The following is a 22,186-nucleotide window of genomic DNA, read 5'->3' on the forward strand; positions in this document are numbered from 1 at the left end:
TAGTCACAAGTAAAATTATATTCGATAAAAAATAATTTAAATGTTAAACTATACCCAAAAACAAAATTAAAAAAAAAGTAGAACAATGTCGAAGATTCTTGATAGAAAAAGTCAGATCATACCGCACAAAATGAAATATAGTGGCCACTTACCATAAGTTAATCTCGAAATCGCTATATGTACGACCGTAACGTAAAGTTCGATTTGGAGAAGAAACGACGCTATATATTAGAAAGTCTAGATAGCTCCGGAAACCGGTGCTGCGCTGCACACGGAGCGGAAGACAATATATTTTGAAGTCGCTCGGGTGAACCGGATGGACGAGTGTCTCGACTTGAAGAGACAACACTTGAAACCAGAAATAGAAGGTTTGCAACCGTTTACGACTAAGCTCGACAGTTCGATTATACTATGAAGTTTCGAGAGGTCTTGAGAAACCGAGTTAGAGCCTTATCTAATATGACGTACCAATTTCAAACGAGTTTTTGCTACGTTTTAATGGCTATTTGTGGAATTATAACACCGAAGCTGCGAGAAACCTCGCAAATCGATATTAAACTCAAACGATATGGACGTAACATCGTTTCTCGATACTATTGGTGTTTTCGGAATATCGATATTCATCTCGGTATCCCATCCGAGAGAAAACCCCGCGCCCTATCCTCCGTCGCGATTTCGACTCGATTTCGAAGTACGATCCACTTTAAAGTCGATAGAAGTCGACAGCCATGTATTCTAAAACCATTTAGGTGGAGTCTAAACTCGCAGAGTACAATAGCCACGGGTGAGAAAGGATGAGAGGTAAGAGGGAGCGGAAGAAAGGAGCAAAATACAGAGGACAAAAGAGGAGAGAAGAGAAGAGGAGTCGTGCGACGGCGGGTTTATCTCGCATAGCTCGGAATAGAGGTAACTATATCGTGCGGCATGAGGTACGTAGGCACGGAGGCAGCAGGGCTCCAGGGGGAATCGATAACACATGACGGCATATAGGCACATACTGAACTGACCGCAGAATGCCATCCGCGCGCCTCCCATCGCCATCCTCTTCCCCCTTCTTCCCTCGTCTCTCACTCTCACTCTCTCCCTCTCTCTTACACGATGTATCCTCCACGCTTCCGTTCTACCCTTAGTCGGCTCCTGAACCCCCCGATTGCATCCCCCGCGACACGCATGAAACTGCACGCGGCCCTGCACGTCCCTGCACGGCTAGGCACGACCGCCCCGCTCACTACCCTTCTAGTCTCCGCATATCCTCCTCCCCGCCCAATTTCGACCGCCCCGTTTCGAACACTGCCACCCGTTCCGACCGTTCTATTACAGGGACAAGCATTGCGGCTAATGCCGTCCGGCCGTAAATTATGTGAAAGCGATAGACGGCGGCCTACGTAGCGCTGCACCTGTGTGGTTTTTCGGGGTACATATACACGCAAACACGAGTAAACGCATCGAGCTCTCCCAGTGTTCAACCACAAACTGAACCTGCGAGGGATTTCGAAAGGCTCCGCCTGCGATACCTGCCTAGATCCATCTGACCGGATCGAGTCATCTGGTTACGAGAACGAACCGATAACGAACGATCGTACGTTTGTCAGCGGCTATCCGTTTGTCCGCGTTTCGATTGCGTTCGACCTCGACAAAGCCCTTGAATTCCTCAATCGAAATTAAAATTTAAGTAACGTGAAATACAGTTCTTTTGCTCCTAACATGATTTTACTTTGCTCTATAAATCTGCTGATTCTAACAAAATAAAAATCAAATCCAAATATATAAAAAAGTTGATTGTTTTATTTTAAAGTCTGTTTGTCTAAAATCGTAATTAATATTAAAAATAAAGCAAATTTAACTTGCCGTATGCAAGAAAAAACAAAGATTGTTATATATTTAAAAAAAAATAAAATTTAAAAATTATAAACTATATAGTATTGTAACACATATATATTCCAACTATTCACTGTGCTCCGATCACAGCCGGACTTAAAACACCAGTTATCATTAGAACGTTAAAAAACCCTTCCATCCCCCCACAATTAAATCGACACGATTTAATTATTCGATATGAATTTTCCGTAACATCTATTAATGGCTCGTGTAATGGTCTTACTTCTCATTATAGCCTTTGCTTCAAACGAGCGAAAAATAAGTTTCTTATTATAAACTATATAGCATATACTACATGGCAAGACTATATGTCAGACTACTTCATGAGGTACGTCTGATTGTTACGAACCGATGTACGAAGTGTTTTTGGAAAGGCGATTGGATGATGATTGACAGTGGTACCCCGTTTGATTGCGCGAAAGTGACACCGAGCGACTCAGAGACAAGATTAGAGAGGAAAATAAAGAGATGGCAAAGGTTGAGCAGGTAGGAGATGGTCTAGAAAGCTCTTGATCTTTCGGGGCAATTAAATGAATTTCCACTCCGTTGGAATAGCAAACGTTTAGACGGCTCCGCGTAAGATATTCCAAGAAGCTCTCGGGAATATCAGAGATGTAATAGCGAGAAGGAGAAGCGGAGGCGTAGTTTGTATAGAAGTAATACACGGGAACCTGATTCGCCCTGCTCCGTCTGTCGCAGCCGGCCTGCCTGCCTGCCTACCTGCTTGCTTGCTTGCTTGCCTGCTTGCTTGCTTGCCTGCCTGCCTGCCTGTCTGTTCGTCTGTCTGTCTTCTCCATCTGTCTGTGGGCATGTAAACCTGTCTGTCCGTCTGCTTGCAGTGTGTCGCGAATCGATTTTCGAGCGAACAATGTACGGTTGTGCAGATTCGACTCCACCCAACTCGATTGCTCCATGTTTCTTCACCTCATTTGTAATATAACATAATATAATATAATATAATATCATGTGATACACATTGCAAAATTCCGCGTTTTTTTAGATACACTGAAAAAACTCAAAACTTTTTAGTCTGATTCAAATCTTATCCATTACGACATCGATCAAAAATGACAGTAATATATAAGTATAAAGAGTGCTTTTATCCAAAAAAATTAAAGTGTAATAGTTTACGTTCACGGTATTATAGGTTATATCCAAAAGCAAACTGACACAATTAATCCGCCTAATTCCATCAACCGCGTGATATTTACCTAAGCTTTACATAATAACGCGAGTTATTATCTTCGCGGAAACAGCTGCAGAAATAATATAATACATCGCGCAGTTTATAAGTAATGCACATTCACATTTAGTATTTTACTGTATATTTCTATTCAAAACGCTCATAACACGTATAGAATTGTAAGCAGAGTTCTGCCGAGAATTTGTAGATCAGCTAAAATAAAGTTTATGATGGAATTGAAATAATCGTACGATAATAATCTCATTTAATATAAAAACCAAGCGTATACGTACGCGATACACTGTGATATTTACTTAAACGATGTATTAATAATAATGCGGGTTATATCGTCGCCGATACTCGGAAAGGGATGCAGAAATAGTACACACTCCGCAGTTTAGAAGTAATACGCGAGAACCTAGCTGCCAGGCCGCCTGCTTGCAGCACCGGCCGCTTACTTGTCGTGACCTGTGCCTGTCTATCTATCCGTGTCGGCGTGTAAACCCGCCAGTCTGTCTACCGCTTGTCGCCGATCGGAATCGATTATATAACTAACCACATGTGTGTGTGGGCCCCGTTTGGTCTACTATACCTCTTCATAAACACCCTTTGATAATATCCTATGCCACCACGTCTTCACGTCCTATTTTTTTAATTGTATATCATTCACAAACATAAAACGACAAAGCAGATATTATCTTACTATCTAAATCTATAAACGCCTTCGTTGAAAACAACGTCATTTACAGAAATTTATTAAAGTGCTTTATCCTAGCATACACGATAGAAACTATAACAAAGTACAATCTATGCCTAATCCATTTTTTTATTCACGTAAATTTATAACATTTTAAAAAGTCTATGTACCACATGAATATGTGTTTAAATTAACATACCTTTTTGAGATATCTAAGAAAATCGGTTCTCTATTTCATCTATGCACTCAAAAGCAGAGCTATTTATAAATATGCCTGTTAGCGAATAATACTCATGATTGCCTCTTTGCAATCGTCTTTCGTACCAACGCGCGTATGTGACGAATTCATGGTATGCCAGCGGTCACGTGCCATGTAAAAAGTCAAACAGGCAGAATGCCTTGTGTGCTCTCTGTCGAAAGACAAGTGACACGCCTTAGCCAAAATGACATAACAGCGAACAACTTACAATAGCAGACTAAATAAAGTGACTCTAATTTCTTTACATATATAAGATGATGAGACAAGTAACTTTTCGAGCTACATATTGTATATCACAAAACAAATATATAGATTGTATTTTGAATTGTTTAAAATATATAAGTACTTATAATTGTTAACTGCTTGCAATTGCTTAGGAAGAGTTAACACATTACAAATTACAATCTAATTATAAATATATCTGACGATAAATGTTAAGTTTGGCTTCAGTCATCTAAACAGAACATTAAATCTTACTTTTCAATTAATTTTAAATAAACTATGTATCTGATTTAATTTATTAGTAACATGTTTGACAATCTATTTTAATATGCGTATTAATTTTAGTTAAAAATTAAACTGACAAACGCGCAATCAATTTGCCCGTAAAAGGAACCTGATGGTCATGTTGAGTTTTTCAAATTATCTTGTACATCGGCGGTAGTACCACGTATAAGCTGGTTCGGCTGGAGGAAAGAGAAAAAGAAAAGAAAAAAGCCGCCGAACAAGAAGCCCGTCTTTCCGCATTTTAATCTTCCTAGGCGAGAATATTGAAAAATTCTGCAGAAAGCAAACGCTGCACACCTCATCCTATCAGACAGGTACATCCTGTCGAGTGTTCCGTCAGGAAGGAGAAAAGAGAAAGGAGCGTGGAGACGAAGGGGGAGAGGGAGAGAAAAAGGGAGAGAGAAAGAGGTCTCGTAATCGTTAGCGGGACGATTCCGCTCACGAGCGCATCACGCCGCCGCTTGCTCTCGTCGTCGCGCGTTCCGTATTTTAGTCGCGCGTTAACGGACGCGACAGGTGCAGCCATAGCCGACGCGACGACGACAACGACGACGGCAATGCCGATGCCGGCAGCAGCGCGGTAGCAGCAGCTGTGTGTGTGCTAACTATGTGTCTCGTGTCTACGTGAAACGCGGCGGACCAACCGGCCCCTTCTTGCTTTTTCGCGCGATTTTCCGATCTCCCCTTGCCAGTCGCGGAAATACGACACTGCCTGCCGTTGCCCGATGAATCCCGCAAGATTCTGATGTTACTGTACGTTCACCGACCCAGGAAACTGCAACCGCTTTCTCGCGTCTTCGAGCTCGTAGACTTGAGTGGAACTCGCGCAATCGTTGCGGCAAAGCGAGAAATTATTGGATGTCTCTCCATTCTTTTCATTTACAATTTTTATGATATTACGTTAATTTTATCTTCTCACAGATTTTATTTTCTCGCGACAGTTGCGATATCGTGCAATCATATATCGTCTTATATTATCATGATTTAAATCATGAAATTTAATGAAAACCACAGGAAAAGAAATGTTTTTATTTATTAAAATTATGAGATAAAACGAGATAACCATCAGTGATAATTGGAGTCAACTGTACCGAAATTGGATAAATCGCAACTGAATTTTCAATGCAAATCGCCAGCACGATGGTCGATCTGTTTTAAATTCTGAGTATTCTAATTTCCGTCTTTAAATATCGAAAACGAACGAGCAATCGCGCTAGACCGCGATTTCGACGATCCGGCGAGTCAATTTAATTCCGAAAATGAAACAACATTGGCTGTTTGATTTATCTCATGCCGACCCTGCCCGCCGCGCTTTTGGAATACAGTGAACTTATATCACTTTCGAAATTAGAGTCTCGCATAATGTTGATATAATATTCCGCCGCGCAAATATTGGTAGTTCAAACATTAAACTTGCACACGGCAAACGTCGCTTCGCCGCAACGATATTAACATTTCGGTCGGCTTTATTAAGCGGCGCAACAAAAAAATTTTATCGCGCCGTCACCTGTTTATCGTGCACTCAAACTACGCCTATTTTATTTTCATCAAATTTTCCTAGCCGCTTGCGCTTGTAAGCGCGCGCCGCGCCGATGCGCGCTCGCGTAGAGTCTAGAGCCGGTATTATCGCCCCGCGCTCGACCGTCATTTATCAGCGTGAGAACGGGTTGTTATCGTGTCCGCCGCGCGAGCGTGCGCGGTTAAAAAAGCGGCAGCAGGAAGAAAGAAATGCCATCGGCCGTGACGAACCGATAAAAAATATGCGTCAGTGTCCACGATTTCTAGGCATGATGTGTGTGTGTGTGTGGAGGGGGGGGGGGCGCGCGCGCGCGCGCGCGCACAACGTAATAAAAAAGGCCAGATTCAATATAAAACCCCGATTCTTCTATTCATTCGGTATCAATCGTCAAATCTGAGTAGCATTATTTAATAACAACGCTTCTGTCATTATCATTCTCGAGGAAATATCGAGCGGTACCGATACCCGCGGTGTTCAATGCCTTATGCGCGTAAAAAGTATTCGACGTCGATATTAAATTTCCAGCCTCACTGGTCTGTGCCCGCCGCCGACATCTGCGCCCGAGAAATGGCCGACGGCCGTAAAACGCTCGACAGCCGAATTAATTGAAAGTTTTAAGGTAATTGGAATCGATAACGCGCCGAGGGTTGAATAAGAGCTATGCGAGCGTATGCGAAAGGAGGCGCGGCGGGCAGGTTCGCTAGAATCGAAGTTGAGACGAGGAGTTGTGTGGGAAGGGATAAAAGATAAAAGCGCGCGCGCGGCTTACTCCCTATCCTCCCTGAAGTAGCGACGCCACGCCGCGCCGCCGCCGCGCCGCCGCCGCCGCACCGAGGAGAGAACTTGGCTGCATCTAACCCGGTCATATTCCCCTTTATATAAATATAGGCTCCGACGTCGATGTACGGCCGCATCCGCGTCGGTCGGCGGAGAGCAGGACGAGACGACGATTAAACCGGAGGTCTACTTTAATACCGCGCTGCGCGCTGCGCGCCGCGCGCCGTCCCAATCGGCCTAATTGGAATCGAACGTGCGAATTTCACGATGGCGCGCGGCGGATGAGATCGTAACGTCGTGCGTATATAACGTCGTGACCGAGCGAGAACGATTTTAACGATCGCCTCGAATCTTTTCCGCGTATCATAACCAGTAACCACGCTCCTAACTTTGCTTCCCAATAGAACACGTGTACCCCTGAAACCGAATTTCTTCTAAAGTATCGAAGCATGAATGCTTTCGGATTTATATTGAAAGTAAAGAGTTTTGTGAATATATTTCATGCCTTGCAATTAAAGACTTATTATACATGTTAATTTGGACTAATTTTATTTTTCAAAATTCCTCGCGAGTTTAACTTTCATTATTTTTAAATATTAAGAAGTCACAAGTGATGAAATCCTCAGAGCGTCTATTAATTTCTAATTTATTTAACATTGTAAAATCTGACATTAAAATCAATCTCAATCGTTCTATATAAATGGATAGGTATGAAGAAACTCTTGATCATTAGCCATAATAGCCATGTTATTGGCCGTTAGTTATGAGAAAAGGAAATATATTTAACGTTCTCTCAAAATAGTACAAGTAATTTCCCTCAGTTTGCCGAAGTCAGGTAAATGGAAGAGTGAAATAAAAGAATCTCTATATTCACTGCAGCGCGAAATTAGACACGGTATCAATTGCAAATCAATAAAAAAATGTTTGTTGCGTTTTTTATCGCTTCCTACTACGCGAATTACGTTTTTAACGAACGAGAACAAAACATTACGCTTCGCGGCAGTTCGAGGTAACACATTGTTGGAAATAAATACATTTGAACTCTGTGCGTAACGGGGGAAGGGTCGCGACACGTTATATCGAGTAATCCCGCATGAAGGTGAAATCGTATTTCGTAACTATTTAGTTTTAGAACGAACAAAAATTACGTCATGTTACTCCCAAAATTGAATGCCTGTAATAGCGTATTGTGTACCGTATATAGTATTGTAAAATTCTGTTTTTTTCCTCTTTTTTCTATTCTAGTATTTGACTATGCATTTTCATCTGTACAACTATTTTTTGGCGGATGAATAAGAGTGACATAACTTCGGAACGTATATAATGTGTGTACAAATCACGAGATATCTATTATTTCTTATTATTTAACAATTATTCGTCCAGAATAAATCTTTTCTAATATTTTCACATTTTTTTGCAAAAACTATCCTAAAATATCTCCGCTATTTATCATGAAACAAAATAAGATAACATCCGCATAACTTCAGATCAGAGATAAATGAAGTTTTTCAAATCCATGTAGCATTCGAGTAGATAATCAACAAGCAACAATCATCTCGTCATGACATTGAAGTATGGAAGAGCTTACGGATCACATTTATAGTCATTAGTGACTTCTTGTCCGATGCAGAGTTGCGGGAGGAGGGAGAGGGAGTGAGGGGCCGCTGGTACAATCTTCCTTCATTTCGCAGCGCGTAATTCTTGCAGTTAACATAACAATGGATCCTCTCTTATCGGGCACATGCCGGTAGAACGAGAAAGAGCCTGCTGCAAGAATAAAAGCAACGCGGCATGCAACGGAATCGAATCGATGCAAACGCGCGGACGACTCGCTTTGCACGACCAGACCAAACTTATGCCCGTGTTCTCCGTCCAACGGCCCAACCCGTGAAATTAATCTAGCTTTTGCCCGGAGATACCCATCCGCGCCAAGGGAGGAGCGATAAGACGTTGGAAACGGCGATAGCTATACTCTCCTTTATTTCCCAGTCGAAAAATGAGCCTTTATTTCATCGGCGAAATGCGAAGAGAGCAGCGTTTCTGGCACCTAAACGGCACAAGAAACGGAGACGGACTCCGCGTGGAAGACTTCGGGAACCACAGCAAGGCAGTCGAGGTCCGGTGTACGTAATGCAATGGTTTATTGCTAATATTTCTTCGGGGGTAATATCGGCGCTCCCGAGAGTGCTTGGCTTTCTCTTATATACCGCGGAAACTTAACAACGTCTCGGATTCGAATCCTTAGTAGGTATTACTCGCGCGCGCGCGCGCGCGCACACACATACGCATCTTGCCACGGAATAAGGTAAATACCTAATGCCTGGACACGTACCTAATATGTCTGGACATTTTTATCATTTTATTCCTTAAATAAGTTCTAACGCGAATTAAAATCAAAGAACCAAAGATAAAAATATTTTTCTTGTATTATAATATTTTTATCTTTTGATTTGATATCTTTTGATTTTAATTCGCGTTATACTTTTAAAAACTAAAATGATAAAGGTGTTCAGACATAGGTCTTAAGTGTCCTGGCATTGGTACATTTACCTTATACATGTTTTTAATCTTTTCGCACACGGAGTATTGCGCAAAAGGTATCTTAGGTCAAAAATACAAGAGATCTTTTCGGCAGTAAAAACGTCAAGATTAAATAGACATATAGAATGAGTTAAATTTACACGCAGCAGGTACGTTACTGGGATCTTATTTTTTAACTTTAGCAGGTTAACTTGAGCAGGTATCAAAAGAAATATAACAGTATCAATATTTAACAAAGATTTAAACATGCAGAAGTTGATTGCTCTAACAGGAATTTAATTTAACTTTCCGGACCTGCGATGTCGAATAAAATGACGACCGCTCAAATTTTTACTAAAAAACAGAATGATTTCGAATTCGCATGAGAACACGTACGTATCGCTGACTGCTGGCACCTCCTCTGGACCACCTTTGTATGAACGCTATGACGCATACTTGCGCGCCCGCTCGTCGCTCCATTCATCGGAGCGATTAAACGTAACGAGCGCCATTATTGAGGAAGAACGTGCGAGGAACGGAGAGGCAAAGAAACGACTAAAGTTCGACGGACAACGCGACCTTTCAGGCACTACCCGCGGACATTAATAGCTTCCAGAATTAAATGTGGCTTGGCCCTGCTTGTCGCGACTCGCACACACGATTGTGCACGGTGTACGGAATACACACGTACGTGTGTGTATATGTATTTCTCTATCTGAAAACGAATCGACCGTGAACGCGCCTCGAGAATATTAGGATAGCATTAGTATAGCGGCAAGCCACTCCCTCGTGTGGATGTTATCTTTTTGCCACTCGCTATCTAATCGCGCATTCGATGTATGCGTGCGTATTCGTGACCGAGTCTAAAAACGACGAACGACACCGCGCATAAGGCAAAAATTAACATTAACAATAATAGTCGCAAGAACGAGTTTATCGCGTGCTATTAATACGTAAATAATTAGATTATTTGACAGATTTTGGACATATCTCTCTTAACAATAAAGGGAAAATCCAATTGCGGACCTAAAAATGAACCTTTCTTTTTTCCCAAGAATTTAATATTAGGATATTCTTAATCAGTAGAGATAAAATATTGCTCCAAATAATTAATAGAATATCGAAATATTTCAAGTAATCTAATGCTGGCCAGGAAGGACAAAAATACTGTTCAATTAATTTGCAATTATAACTATCAATTAGCTATTATTTCTTGGGTAATATCAATGATGACTGATTTGTATGCACAAATTTTTATGCATACTTCAACGTTAATATTATACCGTATTTAAATGAGCAATTCCAAATGTTTTTTATAATTTTAAAAAAAGAACCCTTATAAAATATATGCAGGTTCATTTAACGCGCAACTTTTCTGGTAGCGTAGAATATTTAATGCAAATTTTTGCATTAAACTTTTTATTGAAGTAAAATTTTAACACCACACACGCGACAGTAATATACTAGCTTCAATGAAAGCGTCATTCATCAATCATGAAATCTGCAATTCCATTTGAAAATATACAATGGATGCCCATAAAATCGCAAAAAGCACCGTACTTTAATCCGATAATTCTCGTCTTCATGTGTAATCCAAGATTACCGTAAAAGAAGATAACTATGAAATTTATTGAGGAAGAGTATATCACTGTTACCGGTATATGTATTTGCAATTACGCGACTGCCGCACCCCAAGCGTATCACATATAAATGCGTACACATACGCGCATATGTCCTCGCTTTATCTAATCGCGAGCGTGCGTGTATAGGTGCCATCCAGACAATACGGCACCGTCGATGGCGCGGCGCGGACGGACGTCGGGTTCGAGAGTCTCCTTCAATTTTTACATAATACTCGTTGCCTCCCCGAGCCTGTCTGATTTATTGACGATTCGATTGGTACCCTCGCTCCCCGCGCGTTGAATAATTGTCGCTATTAATAACTGCGAATTCAATTCTCCGGTTCAATATCTACCGAGACACGCTCGGAAGACGGGCGCGCCGCACCCCCGATGGCTGTTCTCTCTCCCTCTTTCTCGCGTTCATTTAATCGCGCCTTGCCTCGGGAATCGCGTATACGACGGTATATTCTAAAATCCATAAACCGGCGTCTCCCCTCGTAAGCCGATAGCGCGCCCGATCGACGATAAGAGACTTATTATACCCGTCGTAAATTACAACCGGTTCCTTATCTCAACCGCGTGGCGTTGCAAATTATCGGCTTTGTATCGGGAGATCAGCAGTCGGAAAGCGCATCAGGCAAGAGGCAAGAGAGATCGCGATCGATGATCTCACGACGCGGACGTACACATGTATTCATTTGGATCGATTGTGCGCGGAATGGAAAGAGGTCTTCAGAATGCGTTTGATGCCGTAGAAAATGATCTACAAGCACGGGCCTCGATATCCATAGATTCGCAATTGCTTATCGATAATCTTCTTAAACATCAATTTCAAAAACTTGCCTCTACTCTGGCGCAAAATAAACCCGACGTGTATATAATCTCCGCGTCTTCCATCTTGTATAACATTATTTCAATAGCTTGTAGAGATCAAAGTGCACGACATCTTATCGAATGAAATCAGAACCGTTTTCTTCGGAGATAATAATAATAATGATGTTACGGATAATCCTATATTAACTGAATTCATCACGGTTCGCGATTGTCGATATTTCTCACTTCGTCAATAGCAAAGCTTCTATTAGCTCACATAAATGAGAAAAAGATAACACAATAATATTCTATTACAATATAACTTCACTTATCTAACAGAATCGGGACTAACTAAGGAGAGTTCTAACAATAAAGCCCCATTCTACGCGTATCGATGCGAATACGTTACGATAGCGATAGAGTTTCACACTTCATCGGGATATAGCAGAGATAATTCTCTCGTCGGGTTTACCGAAGGTGTCAGATAAGTGAAGGCGAAGTTTATCGGCCGTGAGCCGAGGACCGACGATTCCGCTCCGCGCGAACGCGCTCGTTACGCGCGAGTACGAAAACTCGATTATGCAACGGTTCGTTACCTTGATACTGTCGTAGCAGGCGGTCACCCGTCCGTTCTGCACCTCGACGTTAGCCGGCGGATGGGCGAACTTGCACTCCGTGTCGGGCCTGGTGCACTTGTTGCGCTGGAACTCCCTGCAAACCTCCAGCTGCAGCCACCGCGAGTCCTTGCCGTTCAGTAGGTTATTCATGTTGACCATTGCCATTCTTCCACTCCTGGAAGATCGAGAACGCCGTCTGTTGGCCTCTACCGTGAGGGAGCAGTAATATCTCTCTCCCTTTTTTTCTTACTCTCTGTCTGCCGTTCTAAACTCTTCCTCGTAATGATCAGCTCCTTTTCTCCGGTGCACTCGCGTCGATCTTGCCAAGGATATAGACGTTTCGGTTTATGGAGTAGGACCACCTCGCGACACGAACTCGTCGGCACTTGTTCACGGGATTTCGCGGCGTTCGGTACTGAGCCCTTTCGTTCCACCACTTTCGCCTCGCCAGCCTCTCTCACCACTCGCTCACATACACACGCTCACTCACCCCTCCCTCTCCCCTTCTCTCTCTCTCTCTCTCTCTCTCTCTCTCTCTCTCTCTCTCTCTCTCTCTCTCTCTCACCTTCTCCTACCACTCACACACCGTACGCGAAATCCCGCGTGTGCCTCGGAGTCATATGCGACTACTTGAGATTATATACCTTACGGCAGCAGATCTCTCGTTTAAGCACGATGTGATGATCTTAATGTCCTGTGTACGCGATGACCCGCAGCAGTCTTCCTATGCGTAGATCTTCCGCGTAGAAAATCACTGCGTTTCACGATTTCGTTTTTCCTCGAAATCGCGCTTAGCTCTCGTCGTCGTTGTCGCGCGATATGTCGAATCGTCTCGCGGAGACTCGCGTTTATCAGCAACGTCGGCTGTTTCAAGCGTAGCTTATCGGCGTTATTTCTCTCTCTCTCTCGCCTGATATCGAATCTGGTGTTGAGAATTAATCGAAGGAGCGCGGCGGCGGCCGACTTAGGCGTCGTCGTCGATGATTCGCGATTATGCCAAATTCTTTACTCTCCGTAGGCCGTTTCGATGGTGGCACACGCGTTTCCCGCTCGATAATCTTCAGGAAAGCACAAAAGCTGAGTATATATAGGCGAGGGAGAACAGGATGGAGAAGATATCTCACCGGAAAAAGAGAGGAGGTCGATTTTAGGCGGGATGGTGGCCGCTAACTCTTGGCTTCGTGATAAGGCGACGTCGTAGGTCGTCGATCTCGTCTATCGACTCCTCATTCACTCTATTTCCTCAGTCCTCCCTTGATCTCGCAGCGCGCCGCACTTGAGAAGCTGGAGCCTGGGCGTAGTAGTAGTAGTAGTGGTAGCGGTAGTAGTAGCAGTCGGGCAAAGCTTGAAAGCCTTCGAAGCTAAACGTCGACCATGAAGAGCGTGCTCTCTAGATGCGCGCGCTTTTGCACGAGTATCTCTCTTCCTTTATGCACACACAGGCAGTTGGCCGCCGTTGAGGGTGTACTGGAGCGCACGTGTGTGTGTTCGCCTACGTATGCGTGTCTCGAAAAGCCGGTCGTGGCGTCCTTCAAGCCGGTTTCAAACCAACGCGTGTGTCTCGCGGCGGCGAGTCTACTGGAAAGAGTAGGGCGATGGTAGTGGTCGTACAGCGGAGGAGCTGGTGCAGGACTGTGCTCGTTCACCACGGCGGTCCGCCGGTGCTGCTGATGAAGCAGGAGGAGATGGTGGGGGGAGAAAAAAGGGCCGCTCCGTATGTGGAAAGGTAGAGGAAACCCTTACGCGCCGTTCTGCCGGGACCGGGAGAAACGGCAACGCGCGAGTAGGTTATTTCGAAATTCCGTGGGCAGGATGCCGAATGGAGGAGGCGAAGACGGCTGTGGACGCCGAAGCGTGCAAAGAGAGTGGTAACGGAGTCGGAGATGACGACGAGTCGTCGAGGCGGTAAGAGGATGGGTGTTGTAAGCACGTGAAAACGGCGAACGACAAAGCGGGCGTACAGGCGACAAAAGAGGGCAAAGGTCCGGCGACCGGGGTCGCGCCTGAGGTTCCTCGGGTCGGGGTCGGACCCGAACAGAAGAGGGAGGGTTCCAGGGGTGACAGAAAGGGGGGCAGGCGCGGAAACGACGAGACAGAGAGAGGGAAAGGGGGTTCCCGGGGTGTCGGGGCAGGACGGGAGGATCAGGGGGGGGGAAGGAGAGGATTGCGAGTTAGCGAGTGACGTTGCGCTTCCGTTCCTCGGATTTACGTCATTTATTCGGCGCGCTGCTGGCTCCTCCCGCGCGGTCGAACTCCGGTTCCTGCTGTTCTGGAAACATACCAAAAGCGAAAACTCGCGTTACTGCGGATGCAAAGGCTTAAAATGCTTTCTGTTTCGGGCTTCCAGGCAGTCGGGGATGAGGGGATGAGCGGATGAGGAGATGAACAAGGAGGAGGGAAAAGACGGGGCGGAGGGGGGGTTAAGCGCAAGCCGCGAACAGACAGACAGATGGAGTCGGAAAAGCGCAGAAGTACGCAATGCACAAGCACGCTCGAGCACAAACGACAGACGTTATCAATGTCGGGATTGGGACACGTCGCGAATCCACCGAAAATATCGACGGATAGTGCTCTTGTCCCCATCCCTCTTCTCCCCCCCCTCCATCGGTACACGCAAATGAAACGCTAGTCGCACGCCCAAGAATCTGCCAGATCTGAATATAGACCTCGAAGCGTACTCTGCAGCCCGCGATCCGCGATTTGCGAGACCTAACTGCGAATCAAACAAGATACCTATTAGATCCGCGGCGTCGATGCTTGTCGAGAGTTTAGCAAGAATACTTAAATCTTTGAAAATATACTGTAATTTATAATACAAACGAGATAAATAGTTAATCCAGATATGTGAACGGCTAAATCAATTAAACTACAGACAGTAAAAATATCCAATACAAAGTAATCAAAGCGTAACTCTAATCGACCGGATGAGTATTATAGTAGCACGTAAGGGGGAAAAAACCGCCGTATAATTTAATAATTCTAGCTGCGAAAACTCACAACGTGCCATAACTCTTCGCGATCTCCTGCGTACATTAGCCGGAGAAAAACTGTGTTTGCTTACGTGCAGCATAAACATCCGGGGCGCGGATGGTTCCGGGGGTGAAAAGAGAACAGGGACGGTCGTGTATTTTATGTGCGACGACGTAGAGACAGTTAAGGCGAAGAAAAAGGCACGCGCGCGGCCAGGACTGTAGTACAATTTTCCGTCGCGCAAGTAAGCCGCTTACGAAAAGCGGGCTCGAGTCGTCGTTTCTCATGTTACCTGGCGCGAGTTATGGCGCGACGTATGTGTGCGCGTCCGGTGCGAACACACGGGCGAACGGCCGTGCCGCCGCGCCGCGCCGCGCCGCGTCGGCAAAGAAAAACGTTTCGAGCGTGATCGTTTGTTTTCGTCGGGATTCCGCGAGTTCCCGCCGAGAATCGTTGAAATAACGCAACATGAAGACTCCGCGAAGTCTCGCCATCACCGAGATGTCAAATGCAATAATTGTCATCCGCCTAAAGATGTCGCGTTACTAGTCGTAAATTAACTTCTCAAATAGAACATCGCGTGTGGATATTAAGCTATGCCATATTTCTTCACTCGTGATTGCTCACGAATACCGGGATCTCTTTGAGAGATCTAACTAATTTATTAAATCTCGGAATGAAATCGTAATAACCGCCAATGCCAATTCACGTCCTATTGAAACACCCGATCTTAATTTTAATAGAGCAGACCCTATTTAGAATCGAGGTTTCCTCGGAAAAATTTCGCGGGAAAAAGTTATAAAAAGCACTTTGCTAATTATTTTATAAAATAAAAATTGAACGAACATTTACGTTTGTCAACTTAAACTTTTATCTATTAAAAGTCCTAATAGACAGATATGTGCGATTCCAACAATCCGATCAATTTCACTGGAATCAACTGCTCTTATAATCAACAGAACGTTTTACAGCTAGAAAGCAGATTTGAAAAAATGTTACGAATAAGCTTACACGTGAAATATATGTGATAAATTGTCGCATCCATAAAGAAATGTGTCAATTCAGCTTAAACTTTATCCAGGCAAACAGACTCTTTTTAGTTTCATGAACCTATAAGATTTAGTTTTTCTATTAACTCATTGCTCTGTGTGTGTGTGTGTGATGTCTAAAAAATTTCAATTTTTATTTACTGACAGCTTTTATTAATCCGGAATTTTATATTTATATATAACTAATATACTATTAAATGCAAATTATTTTATTGTTCTCATACACGTTGCATTTTTCATGATTATTTCACACATTTTTATTGCATGTGAGAGTCACAGAGAAATAAACTGCATTCTGATTAAAATTTATAAGATATTGTCTTTAAATTGGGTTACTTCAGTAAATTTAATTGAAACATTAATTGAAACATTAAATAAAAATAATGTTAAGCATTTAATACAGTAATCCAATATTTAAAAAAAAACTATATAAGGTACGCTAATTCGTAAACGTTGGCCAAATATCCCACATACATTTAACATTAGCATCGTAGCGTTAAATTACTTCAAGGAAAATCGCTTCGCCGAAGAAAAAATATATCGTTCAGATAAGGGTTAATATGTCTCCGCTGAATCAAATCGCGCGTGTTGTTGATATGAAACGAATCGTAGGCGATACCGCCGTGGCGCCGCGTGCCGACGTGAAATTTTGATCGGGAAAAACGAGAGGCTCAGCTTTATCAATAATTATTACGCAGAGCTAGGCAGGCAGGGACGACTAACGTTCAGATATTTCTCTTTCTCTCGTGACTCGCGTGCTCGAGAACCTTTGTCTCTTTCTCTATCTCTCTCTTTCTCTCTCACTCTTCCTCTCGTTCTCTCGTTCTGCCGGTCGAATCGATATACGTGCACGAATGCGGCTTCGAGCTTCGTCCACTTCTTCTTTCACGTGACTACCGCAGGAAAGAGGGCCGGCCGAATCAATATCTCACACAGACGTTTCGACCTCGTCCTCGTCGCTGTCGCCGCGAGCTCCTCGTACACCCTTCGAAGGTCGTTCTCATCGTTCTGATTGTGAGTCGAAATCCGGCGGTGTGCAAAACGAATCTCTGAATCTCTAATTAATCCGCCTTTTTACCACACGACAGATGCGCGCAAAATGCGCGTATCCACCGCGTGCACGTGTGAGAGCACGTGTACCGAACATGAGAGCGCACGTACGCATGCACGGTCAATTAATGTGTGGCTCGACACTCGACACTTCGCGCGTATTAAGTCATATGCGGAACCTTAGCAAAGTACTTGACATTTTAATTCCGAGTATCGTTAAAAATTGCAGCAAGCGCGGGGAACTTTGCAAAACACAAATCGAATGAGAATATTGACAATAACCTTTTTCTATTCCTTTATTTCTGTTTGGTGAAAATGCAATCCTTTACTTCTTATGGTTTTATAAATTTCAAAGTCAAATTGCTCATTATTAGTCCCATACAGACATAAAAATTCTAATAATACAAAATTTATCAAAATTAATTAAAATAAGATGTTATGAAAATCTTGCAAAACGCTTTAATTTGCAATATTAAATACATTTGGAAATCAATGTTCAAATAAATGTATCATTATACACAATAAATCATTATACAAAATAAATTTATCATTATTTAATTCTTATATTTATATTTTACATATACGCATAGTATTTCTCTATATAAAGCGCAAAATAAAAATTAAAACGAGAATAGATCTCGCTCCAATTTGAAAGTATCGACATGCCGGATATTAACCAGAGATGCGGTTTTCGCATTGCGAGCTTTTACTTGTCGGGCGGTCCACACATTTATAACGTCACCATTATAATGCACCGGTTGGATACGTGATTGCGGTCGATTGGACAAATCCGCCGACGGCGGGCGATATGCCGAGCGAGAACCAGCGATTCGATCGACAGAGGATGAGTGGATACGTGAGAACGAGAGAGAAAGTTACATAAATAGAAGCATACAGTGTCGGAGATGAGAGTGAGAGAAAGAGAGAGGATGACAAAGAGCGGTGAGGTAGAAAAAATGATTTTTAACATTTCCGATAGATTGCACCTGATTACCCGGACCGTACGAGCGGGCACGTGCAATTCTGCACGCGGACAGCCGTGTGTGCGTGTGTGCATGAGCATGCGCTCGTTCATTCGATGGGTTTCCCTTTGTGCGCGAGACCGAGAGTAAAGTAAAAAAAAAGGAGCGAAATTAACGGAATGAAACAATGGGAACGACCGGGCTTAAGGGTTGCTGCCGGCTGTGTAATGGAATTAGGTCCGATTAAATTAGCTAAAAGGATTTTGGGTATGTACCGAAGGAGCAAACTACGTTTTCGATATTATCGTATTTCTTTCTCATGCTCGTGGATACAACCGGTACTCTCTATTCTACCACCCCTCTTTCTCTGTCTTTCTCTTAATACAACTCTAATAACCGCCGCATAACTCACATTCATGCAGGCCAAGATGCAGGCTTTTTAACTGAAGCCTATAAATATCTTTTTTATATCTCATAAGTGGATAAGATATAAAATACTTTACATGATGCTCAAATTAGAAGTTAATTGCTTCTTCACGTAAGATTACTTTTAATCTGAATGGGATTAAAGATAGGGATTAAAAATATCTGTCTAATAATGTCATGTTTGTAATAATTGAAAAACTACAATCCTGAAATATGTTAATATGTATTTTCTGTTATATCAGATAATATTCTCAAACTATAATAATAATGGAATGATTCTTCCAACTGTTTGCGATGTTATATAAATATATATCTTTATCGGAAATATCACAGCGAAAAGATCTTAATTAGTAACTGATATATAAGTTCATTTATTCATGTAATATTGTTCTACAGTTCTAATTTCAGTCCATATTTTGTTAAATGAAATAATGGAAACGATCAAATTGCAAGTTAAATAAATCTTGAAATTCTTTGGTCTGTATACAATCATCCAGATACCTTTGATCGACGGTTCATTTTGATACAGAACAGTGGGAGAGAAAGAGAGAAAGAAATATAGATAAATATAGAGAGGAAGAGAGAGAAAGTCGCGAGAAAATATCTAACGAGAAGCACCCGGAAGCTTTCCCGCGGAGCAACAGAGATCTGAGTAAACACGATGCCGCGCGTACTTATACGACAGTAAGTGGATCTTTTTGAAAGGGTTTAGAGTTTTCATGCAGAAGCGTTGTTGTAAAAATAAGACACGGTCTCGCTGGTCTCGCTCGCTCGCTCGCCGCGTGTGTACCACAAAAAGAGCCGTCAGCACAAATTCGTGTGCGTCGATGCGCTATTTTCCGCTCGGGACTTTTTACATGCACGTCCGTCCTTTGATACGTACAGGGAATCCGCGAAGCGAGCGCGGTAAGCACCGCGCTTCTCGCGGATATAGAGAAAATCATTCTCTCCACTCTTCTGCATCAGCATACTACCCGGAGAAATTGCGTAGGAAGACTGGAAACACGCCGCAACCCCCGCCCACAGTCGGAGCGGAGCGTAGCAGCCGAATTTCGTTCATTAAGGAAGTTACCGGCCGCACGAAATAACGCGCGAACACGAGAAATAATTGATATTCGGCCGCTGTATCGCGCCTGGATAATAATTAATAATCGGCTGGCTGCGTGAGCTCGCAGGATGCAATTTGTCTTCTAAACAAGCATCGCTCGCCCGACTTCGGATTACGCCGAATCACTATTTCATCGCGGACGCAGTTAGAGGTCGCTTTGAAATCATGCGCTGTAATCGAGATTTCGGGAGTTACTTTTCGTTAAGGCCTAAGCAGAGTGGCTGTCTTATAACCTTAAGGCAGTGTTTTATGCCTTAAGTCTTTGTCTTATGTAACGCACAATACTGTGTTAATGTTTCCTGTCTTGTGTAGTATACGCAACGTATAACAAAGGCTTAAGGCATAAAACACTGCCTTAAGGTTATAAGACAACCATTCTGCTTAGGCCCTTACTTAAAAGAGGGAAAAAATCGACCAACTTCGGGTTCGATATTTCGCTGAGAGCACTAGAGATAGACGAGAGATCTTTCTTATCGGTATTAGTTACAAAGTTACGTCATGCTGAAAATGGAGGCGTTGACGCGACTAATAGCCCTTTATTAAATATTCACCGTAACGAAAAATCGATTCCAAATTCGTCGCGGAATCCATAACCGAAATTTGATCCGCTAAAAGTAGGACGTACTCTAAATAAAACTATGACCTAGAAAAGGTATGGGAAATCGTTAATCGGAGTTAATTAATCGAAGTTATATCTACATATTATTACTCTCATTATTACCTAATACGTAACTCACGCTATTATTTAACGATTCCGAGACTAACGCTTCGGCTGTTAACTCAGTTTTTCACACGTCTATTATTATAAGTACACACGTCAATCACGTCTATGTATCTATCTATCTACATATATATATATATATATATATATATATATATATATATGTAGATAGATATATGTAGATAGATTATATATATATATATATATATATATATATATATATATATAAACAAGTGTCTTGACTGACTGACTGGCTGACTACTCATCAACGCCCAGCCCAAACCCCTAAACCTAGAAATATGAAATTCGGGAAGTATATTCCTTCCATGAAGTAAGCACCCACTAAGAAGGAATTTTTAGAAATTCGACTCCTAAAAGGGTAAAAAAGAGTAAATGTTTTCACAGGTTCCTTAATATCTCTTAGGCCCGATGAGATATCGACTTGATTTTTGTTTACAAAGGTTACCCATACAAATGCTTAAAAACATAATTCAGAGGATTTTGCCCTAATCAACCCCTAAAGAGCCAAATCTAGATTCGGAGGTGAATTATGAAATCCTTCGCATACCGTAGCGAAGCAAGGGTATATCAAACTAGTATTAATATAAATACAACAAAGTGGCGCGAAAATAATGCAACGCAACGAGCAAAACAAAGAATTAAACGTCCAAAATTTATGCCAACGTAAAAGCAACTTAATGCAAAGAGTTATTATGTGTGAGCAAACTCAATATATTATTTTACATTCGCGAATGCGAGTCAATAAGATAAGCGGGGAACCCTTTAAATTGCGATATACAAACGTCATCATTACATTTTGCGGACTTGAGTACTGTTAAGCGGAGAGAAATCGAAACTGGGGGTGTGTAAGGACGTCTCGCCCGACGTCCGATTTTATCCTCGGAAAAACGTGGACAGCGAGGAAGTATTTGCGCTAAAGCGAAAGCGCCATACGCATAAAGCCGAGGCATTATCAACCGAATGGAAAACAATGGAGATATCGATCGCCGATTCGCCGCGGTATGCATATCCGCATTCGGGTGCGGTTCGTCGTTGTCGTTGCGGCGCAATGCACGACATCCGGTTTTACGTTCACATTTTAAGTTTCTATGAGCTAACAAGTTGCCCACCGAGATTCCGCACTGACGGAAAATATTTCGCGAAATATCAGCCAATCGGGAAATTATTACTGCGCTTCGTGCTCATTGCTTCGAGATTCAAACGGCCTAACTTTTTAATCCTATACAACTACGCGGTTCTCGACCATTAGCAAAGTTTATGATAACATGGTTTATAATATGATATGATATAACGCGACATGAGAGTTGTGTAAAAATAAGGTTTTTCAACAAAAAATTGAAAATTTAATCTATCCTTACCGAAAAATAATTGTTATTTGATATTCTAGTAATTTTATTCCAAATTAATTTCTATTGTTAAAATAAGATATGCTTTAACACTACTAATTCGACACAAAATTATATAAATGTAGAAAAAAATTTACCCTA

At 42.5% G+C, this 22,186-nt stretch overlaps 1 protein-coding gene across 18 annotated transcripts in view; it reads right to left on the reverse strand.

The window, feature by feature from the left end:
• The window catches only part of LOC143902809 (protein muscleblind), a 435,206-nt gene that overhangs the window by 400,138 nt on the left and 12,882 nt on the right, over positions 1–22,186 (reverse strand). For 14 of the 18 annotated variants that reach the window (XR_013258480.1, XR_013258484.1, XR_013258482.1 and 11 more), the window contains exons 2-3: positions 13,037–14,661; positions 12,372–12,711 (exon numbers count right to left, since the gene is read on the reverse strand). Coding sequence is in view for 8 of the 18 variants with exons in the window: in XM_077415984.1 (XP_077272110.1) it covers positions 12,372–12,557 (186 nt within the window). In the remaining 10 variants the exon portion in view is untranslated. The other 4 variants (XM_077415981.1, XM_077415980.1, XM_077415982.1 and 1 more) reach the window with 4 other exon arrangements.

The sequence above is a fragment of the Temnothorax americanus genome, unplaced genomic scaffold, assembly GCF_048541705.1.
Source record: "Temnothorax americanus isolate GAGA-0224 unplaced genomic scaffold, ASM4854170v1 Scaffold40, whole genome shotgun sequence".
Taxonomy (NCBI): Eukaryota; Metazoa; Arthropoda; class Insecta; order Hymenoptera; family Formicidae; genus Temnothorax; species Temnothorax americanus.